This window comes from Triticum urartu, chromosome 2A, assembly GCF_056163025.1.
Source record: "Triticum urartu cultivar PI428250 chromosome 2A, HENAU_Tu73, whole genome shotgun sequence".
Taxonomy (NCBI): Eukaryota; Viridiplantae; Streptophyta; class Magnoliopsida; order Poales; family Poaceae; genus Triticum; species Triticum urartu.
Window position 1 is genome coordinate 9,133,269 of NC_141874.1, and position 8,562 is coordinate 9,141,830.

The 8,562-nt window shown below is 44.4% G+C and overlaps 1 protein-coding gene and 1 long non-coding RNA gene across 11 annotated transcripts; one reads left to right on the forward strand and one right to left on the reverse strand.

Annotated features, from left to right (window-relative positions):
- Nucleotides 1-1,505: 1,505 nt before the first annotated feature.
- LOC147982805 (uncharacterized) lies at nt 1,506-8,254 on the forward strand. 10 transcript variants are annotated; one of them, XR_015615520.1, is made up of 9 exons: nt 1,507-1,823; nt 3,949-4,051; nt 5,230-5,381; nt 5,478-5,665; nt 5,861-5,966; nt 6,047-6,434; nt 6,539-6,615; nt 6,998-7,170; nt 7,658-8,254. It is a non-coding gene; the product is annotated as an uncharacterized LOC147982805 (long non-coding RNA). The 10 variants fall into 10 exon arrangements; XR_015615517.1 differs by having other exon boundaries at nt 1,508-1,823; nt 5,270-5,381; XR_015615518.1 differs by having other exon boundaries at nt 1,509-1,823; nt 5,270-5,381; nt 5,537-5,665.
- LOC147982806 (putative disease resistance protein At3g14460) lies at nt 1,834-3,585 on the reverse strand. Its single transcript, XM_087542702.1, has one exon. It carries the CDS (start codon nt 3,570-3,572, stop codon nt 2,115-2,117), a length of 1,458 nt encoding a protein of 485 aa, XP_087398828.1. The 5' UTR covers nt 3,573-3,585; the 3' UTR covers nt 1,834-2,114.
- Nucleotides 8,255-8,562: the final 308 nt, after the last annotated feature.

Genomic DNA, 8,562 nt, shown 5'->3' on the forward strand with positions numbered 1-8,562 from the left:
GGTGGCGGGTGCCTTTAGGCGTCTTCTCCTTCTTGAAGGCGTCCTTGCTGTACCTCTTTGTCCTCCATGATCGTGGCTCCGGGAAAACCTTGATCCCTGGATTGGGAGGTGGCGACGCTCCGGTGTCATGCCTTTTCTAAAGACGCCGCCTTAGAGGACATGGTTCGTTGTGCATGGCTTTGTCTTTCACGGTGACTCGCTCATGGTTCAGTGCTTCGGCGACTTCAAGTAGTGCCATTTCTTCTTACACGTAGATGGTTTGGAGTTGTATGTGGTAGTGTAGCTGTTCATATACACGCTTTATGTTATGTCTTGATTGTGTGTTGTGGTACTGAGTTGTATGAGTTGAGTTGTATGTTGGTCACTACTCCCTACATAAAGTACGTTTTATCTATATTTAAGAAAGGGAGCGGGGGCTACTACAAATCAGCCGGATGATTTCTCTAAGAAAGCATCCGTCTAGGTAGACGTCCGATCAGTGTGCTGGTGGCCGTTGGATCACAGCAACGGCACGGCAGCTCAACGCACCAACGCCATTGCACCCATGGCAGAGCTCCACCGCTCCAACGCAGCGCCGGTAGCGTCCAACGAGCTCCATTGCAGACCCGGCGGGCTTCAATGCAGCACTGACGGCTCCGGCAAAGCTTCATTGCAACTCCGGCGTAACTCCGGCGAGCTCCATTGCACCTCCGGCGTAGCTTCAATGCAGCACTGACAGCTCCGCGCGAAGCTCCATTGCAACTCCGACCGAGCTCCAACGGTACACCGACGGCTCCGACGAAGCTCCACTGCAACTCCGGCGAAGCTCCATTGCAACCCTGGCAGCTAGTGATGAGCGCTGCATCGCAGCAACAATTACCCTGCACCGCCGCGCCCCCATCCGGCGTGCCGCATCAGGAGCAGCTGGTGAGCATTGCGTCTCAGGGCCAATTGATCCCCTGCACCATGGCGCTCACATCCGGCTTGCAGCGCTGGGAATCACCATGAGTAGCTATATCGCAAGCACTGGGATTCTCCGGCGAGCAGCTGCGTCGGAAGCACCGGGATTCGCCAGCGGCCAGCTGCGTCGCAAGCACCGGGATTCGCCGGCGAGCAGCCGCCTCTCCCCTTCGTGTTGCGTCGCCTCCATGGGGTTGCAGCACCGCAGCTGGTGGTGCGCGGGGCTTCACGGCTCTTCAGTAAGCCGCGAGATGCAGCAGGTGGTGCGCCATGGCTCCTCCTGGTTTTCCTCTATGGAGTTGCTGTTGTTGCGTTGCCATGGGAGCATCTCTCTGACGAACAGAGACGGGGAGGGGGAAAAGGAGGAGTGGGGAATAAGGTGTGGGGAAGAGAGAGCAAGAAGAGATAAGGTCGCGGCTGGTGGAAAGCAGTGGATGGGCCCAAGGCACGTGTCAAGCAGCACGGGGGTTTATCTTTCTCTGTTATCATCCGATTGATTTCAAACGTTTTCCTATAATAAAATAGTTTTGCTAAAATCAATTGTTTCCGTCTGCTGGGCCCGGTCGTCAGCAATGAATCCATCCCCAATTTCCTCCTGCCTGCCCAAACCAGCATGGCGGACACCACGAGGTTTCTCCTGGCTGCACCGGGTCACCGGCGAGCCGCGCGGAACCGGGTAGCATCCCCGTCGCGCCTCGGGCGGGGCCATGGTGGTGGCCGACTTCAAGTGCGGGCACGGGGGGAGGGAGGGAGGGGAGGTGCCTAGCTAGGTCGACGGCCAGCACCTCAAGGGATGGCGTGGGAGCCTCGCCGACGGCAACGTGCGCCCCGTGGATGCAGTGCGCCGCCGCGGTGCTCCCGAGCTATTCCAAATCGATTCACCGGTAATTTGAATCTAGACCTGTTCAATTTCCCATTTTTTTGCAATAAAATAGTACTGTAACATTTTACTACTTTTGTGGGAGGCGCTGGGCCGGGAAGGCCTATAACTGCAAATGTAATCTTATATACATCAGAGATGGTTATAGTACATTTGGATCTGATAAAACATACAAGTTTACTGTACAGTAATCGAGATCTATAATACATTTAGTACAATAGTAATTCATAAACAGAACAGTTTCATGTATAAAGTAAAATACAACCAGAGTTGCATTACAAGAGTTCTGAAAATGTTAAATTGGTACTCCTCGTCGCTTCCTCCCTGGCAAAGAACTACCTTGGTGTGTATCCTGAGCCCGACTTGTAACATAATGAACAAATGATCTATGAGGGGTTATCCTTGATTCCCATGCAACTAGATTGAAGTCTCCTTCCGGTTTAACAGTAGGATCTACTAGAAGTTCGACCAATGTGACACTTGGTGATTCCTCCTTGATTCGAACTTTACTTGGATAACGTGTCATGCTAAGTGGATGCAAAGCGAAATCCGTTAGGTCCACTGGATGGCCTTGTTCTGAAACCATGTTCAGGTGGGAAGCATATACAGAGAGGTTTCTTTTAACATATCTTATCACCTTGTCCAGTATGCAACGCCAAAACTGAACTTCGAGATTCTTTTTCAACACGTCTGCAAACACATTTGCTGAGACAAGTGAACCTTCCACCCTGTGTGCTAACTTGGCAAATTCATCGGCTATCTGTACTAGCCGTGGATGTTCTGCAGGGTCTACGCTTCTGAATACCAATGTCTTGAAAAGGTATCTCAACTCGTCATAAGATAGAACAGTAAGGAAAATAGGTTTCACCGATCCGAACCGGGCTAATCTTTTAAGTTTACTTATGATGATCATCTTGCTTCCTCTGTCCATTCTTATGAAAAACGAGTGAAACTTTTTCCAGTCATTGTCATCTACATCAAAGGCAAACTCAATAACTACCAACGTCATACCTTCCATGGTCTTTCCATGGTCAAGTATTCTCAAAAGGTTGTCTCCATCCAAGTGCAATATAGACGAGAAGCGTGAGCGAACCCTTTCATCGCCGCACACATGAGCAACCAAAGTTTTCTTCCCAGTTAGTGCACCACCTATTATTGGGAGAACTGCTGGTGCATGATTACCAGGAGGGTCGTTGTGCTGCAACAAGAAGCTCAAGAGCTTTTGTTTCTCAGCGTGTCGGCCGAACATGAAGTTCTCAGTGTAAAGATAAACATCATATGGCCTACGAGACATGCGCTCGCATCCACCAAGGAAAACAATAAATTCTGCCATGTTAGCAACAATAACTTCTAAGCTTTCCAAGGCACCATGTGACTCGAGGCGCGTGGCCTTATCATTTGTTGTTCGAGAGCGCTTGGCTAAATATAAGTTGTTACCAGATGAGCCGTTGATGCTAACCTCGTCGAAGCCGGCACTGTCTTGGAGGGCACGGTTCCTCAAGTTGTCCAGCACATGGTATCCTCGGTACATGGCATCTGAGAGCGTCTTAAGCTGCATCATCATCCCGGAGTTGGTTATGTATCGCGCGTCTGCCTCCTCAATGATGGTGCTAGCTCTCATCAGGAGGTGCTGCAATCTCCCCACTACCTTCTCCTCTGATCGGGCATGGCTCAAGGTGTTGTACTTGTTCATTAGGAAGGAGATGAACTGGCTCACAAGTTCACCTGCAACTGCAGATATGGCAGCCTCCATGGCTGGGATTGATGAGGTAAGTTGCTGGTCAGTCTCTGGACAAATTTAACTTGGCTTGCCTCTGCCAAGTCTTGTGGAGATTCTTGGCAAACTAGAAAAGTCTCCATGGATGACTTTGACTGTGACTGTGGATGGGTGACACAGATACCTGTCTAAATGTCCAAATATTTGACAAGTACAGCACTAGTGTCTTCCATTGACAAATACTTGTCTAGACTGTGGATGGGAGATTTTTTACCAGTATTTGTAATATTCGCACTAGGTTCAAATTGATTATTGTCCCATAGCAAATTGTATATTTAATTTATTTGCATTTGTCTTCCATTGGATTCCTTTTACATTTAACATACAAGGTAATGGGATCACACATGTGCAGCCTGCTGTTGCAACGTTTGACCATCAGACCTAGGAAATTATTTGGCTTTTGCCGGATGAACTTCAGTGAAGAAGTAGCGCCACAGCTCGTTGACAAGGAAATGGTATGCTCCCTTCTATCTCGGTCAATGATGAGAATCACAGCTCTATACCTTAGTTTCAGAGCACATGTAACTAGTTTGTTCTATATTTGCTCCTCTGGTTTCATCAGAATCCAATCAACTCTATGTGGCTTATTTTGTGCTAGTTCATTCTTTAATTGAAAATTGTCGCACTTTCTGCTTTCTTTAGAGTTCAGGCTTGACCTGATGTTGATCTCCACAATGGTAAAAATGGAAAAGAAAATAGTATGATCCAACTTGGTTTTATTTTTATTAGAAGAACTACAAGGCATGTTCATACAAGAAATTGTATTGTACCTCCTGCATAGTTTCTCCCTGTACTGAGTATGGTCATAGCAATTACCAAAGCATGAGGCAGTCCAAAATTTACGGGGGTTAAATGCTTCATAATTGTGGGCCAAAATTGTACAGAAAGGCCTCAGGGAGAACAGCACTGCCCAAAATGAATTCTAAAGAGACTTCTTGAACGGACTCTGCCCCGATAGTGTCCTTTGTCATTATTTTCAGAGTAGACGAACAACTCCAGAAAACAAAATACAATTGTGCCACTATATTTACATGCCACTAGATAAATGTTGAAAAAATATTGAGCTCCATGGGATGGCAAGAAAAGAAAATATTGACGTCCACGATTCTACTTAATGCTGGCACTCAAGCTCCGTCTCACTTAATGTGCAAGCGTGCAATCAAACAGGGCACACCACTAACCCGTGCCATCATGTTATTGCATATCACACGTTTACCACAATAGAAATTTTGGAGACCATGTTGATGAACATATTGAAGAACCATAGAGTCCACCCAGAGGGGAGTTTCTAATGACCCCATATTTGCTGCAAACTAATCAGTTAGCATTATTAATACAGCAGGACTCTTGGCAAAATAGAAAAGTCTCCATGGATGACTTTGACTGTGGCTGCGGAATGGGTACTTGTCAAAATGTCCAATCATGTGACAAAGACGAGCCAACTGTCTGAGCAGTATGAAAAAATTGACTAGTATTTATAATATTCATAGTAGTTTCCCTCGCAAAAAAAAGAAATATTCATAGTAGTTTACTTATTGTTCGATAGCAAAATTCATGGACGTTTACTTATTGTTGCATTCATCTTGCCTTGGCTCCTTTTACATTTTACATGGCATCTGATTTTTTTTTTGAGGATCTGGCACGGCACCTGATATATGTGCACTCTACTCTAGCGGAGGTTGACAGTGAAAGTTGTTTTGGGCTTTTCCTGCAAAAAAAAAAATGCAGTCGATAAGCAGCGCCGCAGCTCATCAGCAAGGAAATGATACGCGTCCTTTTATCTTGGTCAGTGATGATGAGAATCACAGCTCCATGCTTCACTAATCTTTCAGTACACATGTAGCCTGTTTGTTTGTACATTTGCTACTTTTGTTTCTTCAGCTCCATGCTTCAGTCTGTAATCGAAAACCGTCGCATCACATGCACTCTTCATGGTTCAGTCACAACAATAGTAAAAATGGAAAATCTGATAGTATGAGACGCTCTGAAATGGGCTCCGAGCAGGAGCAGCGTGTTGCTACCAGCCACACGTAAAATGGGCTGTCAACAGTGCGGCCCACTTAATAAAGGTCCAGTCTTTTCTCCGAATCTGGAAAAGTTATCTTACTAAGCTATCTATAATCAATTTAAAATAAATAATGAAAATTAGTAAAGAGCATGTGTTATACAAAATATTGCAGATATCAGAAAATAAAATATTCACGTACCTCGATTATGTTGAGGGGCATTATCAGTCAGTGTCTCAATGTTAGCAATGACTGCAGGGGATCTACACGTGACTGAAGGCAGCAAACTGTGGGAAGCTTACAGAGAATATGAGATGGCTATGTTGACCGTGAGTGATGGACTGATGAAGAGAAGGCAAAGCAGGTTCAGTGCGTACGCGTGCTCTTTCACTGCCATTTATCTATGCCTTTGGCTGATCTTGAATAATTTTTTGTGTATAATAGTTGGGAAGCTGAAGAAGGCAATACAAATCACCCGGATTCCCAGTTTGGTGATGTTCTCCCAAACGTTTTACCTGCTTACAAAAAGGCTAGCGAGATGTTACAATGCACGGAAGCAGTACGAGGATCAACGAAGCTACACGACTGAATCCTAGGCTAACAAACTATAAGTGTCCTGGCATGACGAAGTTTTTCTTTATCAAATCCTGGTTTGCGGTAAACTCAATGTTGGTTGTTTGTTGGTGATGAAACAGAAATACATCATATATTTAGGGAGCCTTGTGGTGACCCTGCTTGTATCCAAGTTTTGTATGAACGGGCCATTTCAGAGCTTCCCGTTTCAAGTTATCTATGGATGGGATACACTAATTACCAGGACAGAAACCTGAAGGTGCGATATGACAATACATCTAGATCTATAAATCTAATGAAATAATGATGACGATGTTTTCTTCTAAATGACAATATTTTCTTAATTTTTGATTTCTTTTGCAGATACCGGCCACTATACAGAGCGCCATTACTCACTGTCTTTGGAGCGCATTCATGTGTCTGAACACGAACTGTGACATGTAAGTTCATTGTGTCTCTCTGTTGCTATGTAATTGGGGCTTTTATAGTTCAGAAATTCAAATCGTATTTGTATTGAAATGGCATAATTCAGTGTCCAAAAGCTGGTGCCCTCTATTACCCATATAAAAGCACAAAGTGCCGGGATCCAAAGAAAAATCATCCTATCCGTCTGTTGCTCTTTCTATAGTCTAGATGCGTCACTAAACATGTTTGATCAAAAACAGGTATTTAGCAACCTCCACACCCCGCACTAGAGCCACAAACCTCCCGTCAAAAAAATAAAAAGAAAACAACCACTGTTTTTGTTCTGAGTTAAAATGAAGAAAAGTTAGCCAGTGTTTCATCATTGAGACAGTTACATAGTGTTTATTTTACTCTCAGGGGATATATTCCCATGCAATGAGCAGGCCCAGTAGCATCTGCAGGTAGGAGAACATAAATTGCGACTCTCAGGTTTGCACCCCAGTTCCTGTGAACCACAAGAGCAAGGATGCTGAGAACTTTGTCAAGAAGCATGTCTGGAGTGACTGTATGCAGGCGGACATGATGAAAAGGTCAGCTCGATGCCCTGGCAAGTTCTTCTCCTGCAGATCAAGTCTTTCCAGAAAAACAAAGTGTTGTTAAGAGTATTGCAAAGGCTAGACCGGTGATCTAGGTAGATTGCCCAGCAGAAGTATACTGTCCAAAAAGACAATTTGGACTGTTCCGTACCTAGGATTTAAATAAGAGTAAAGTTTGCTATTCAAACAGCTTGTGTAGCTCATATTGTTTTGACTTAGTTTGTTCCTTCCCTGTTAGATCTCGGTTGGTTGGATGTTTGTCATTTGGGTATAAAAAACATTGAAACCCTTTTTCAGTTGATGCGAGTTCTGATGGTGTGAATTTTGGCAATCGAGTGTGATATCCTATTAGATTGGATATCATCGTAATAGTTTTTTTTAAACACTGTTTTCCCACATATAATTGGACTGTTGCATTATACTCTCAAAAGAATTTGACTTTTTCTTGATGGCTGCTTCTTCTTGATCGTCTGAACACAAGGAACATGCTGAAGCGTCGTCATTATAACATTGGTGAAGTTCTTGACTGCCTTTTTTGTGGACAACATATTGAAGAAACTGTGGACCACATGATCTTCGCCTGCCCCTTCAGTATAGTTTGTTGGGAGAAGATTGACATTGCCTGGCTGGAGTTTGACTCCAGACTTGATCTGATCGCACAAACCAATGAGTCTGAGCATAGACCTCTCTTCATGGAAATTTTTCTCACGGCAGCGTGGAGTTTGTGGAAAGAACGCAATAACAAACACTTCAGAGGGGTCAACCCTAGTACTGATTCCTGGTTGACACGTTTCAAGGGAGATTTTGGCCTCCTCCAATACAGGGTGAAGGAGGCGCAAAAGGTCTTTTGTAACTACTTTTTGTAACTCACTAGCCTAACTCCCCTCGAACTTTGTAAAAGTAACCACTTAGTGTTCCTCCACAACACCCCCCCCCCCCCCCAGGGGTGGGGGTATGGCAGAACATTCATGTAACACTTCTGTAATTCACATGTAATCTTTACAAAAGGGAGAAATATATACAAAACAGTAGGAGCCTCTCCTACTGTCTTTTCTTCAAAAAAAAAAGAATTTGACTTTTTCTTCAGTGTCAAAATTTTGCATTTGTTAATGACTCTTCTGTGCACATCAACTCTACTCCCCTCCTTACAGCCAATAAAATCATTGCCCATGCCCTAAAGGTAAACCCAATTGTCCACTATTATGTCCATGAGATTACCTGCTTGCTTCACTGGGAAAAAAAGTTGCTGACTTGCAATATATGTAAAGTTTTTTGTACAAATTTCACAGTGCACAATTAGTTGTGCCTTTATTCTATGCGTACGAAGCTAAACTGTAGCTTTCATGAACTCATTTAAATTATAGGTTGGTTCAAAAAAAATGCTAT

Coding starts and splice junctions, on each gene's coding strand:
- LOC147982806 (XM_087542702.1), bottom strand. CDS start 3,572: ATGGAGGCTGCCATATCTGCAGTTGCAGGTGAACTTGTGAGCCAGTTC.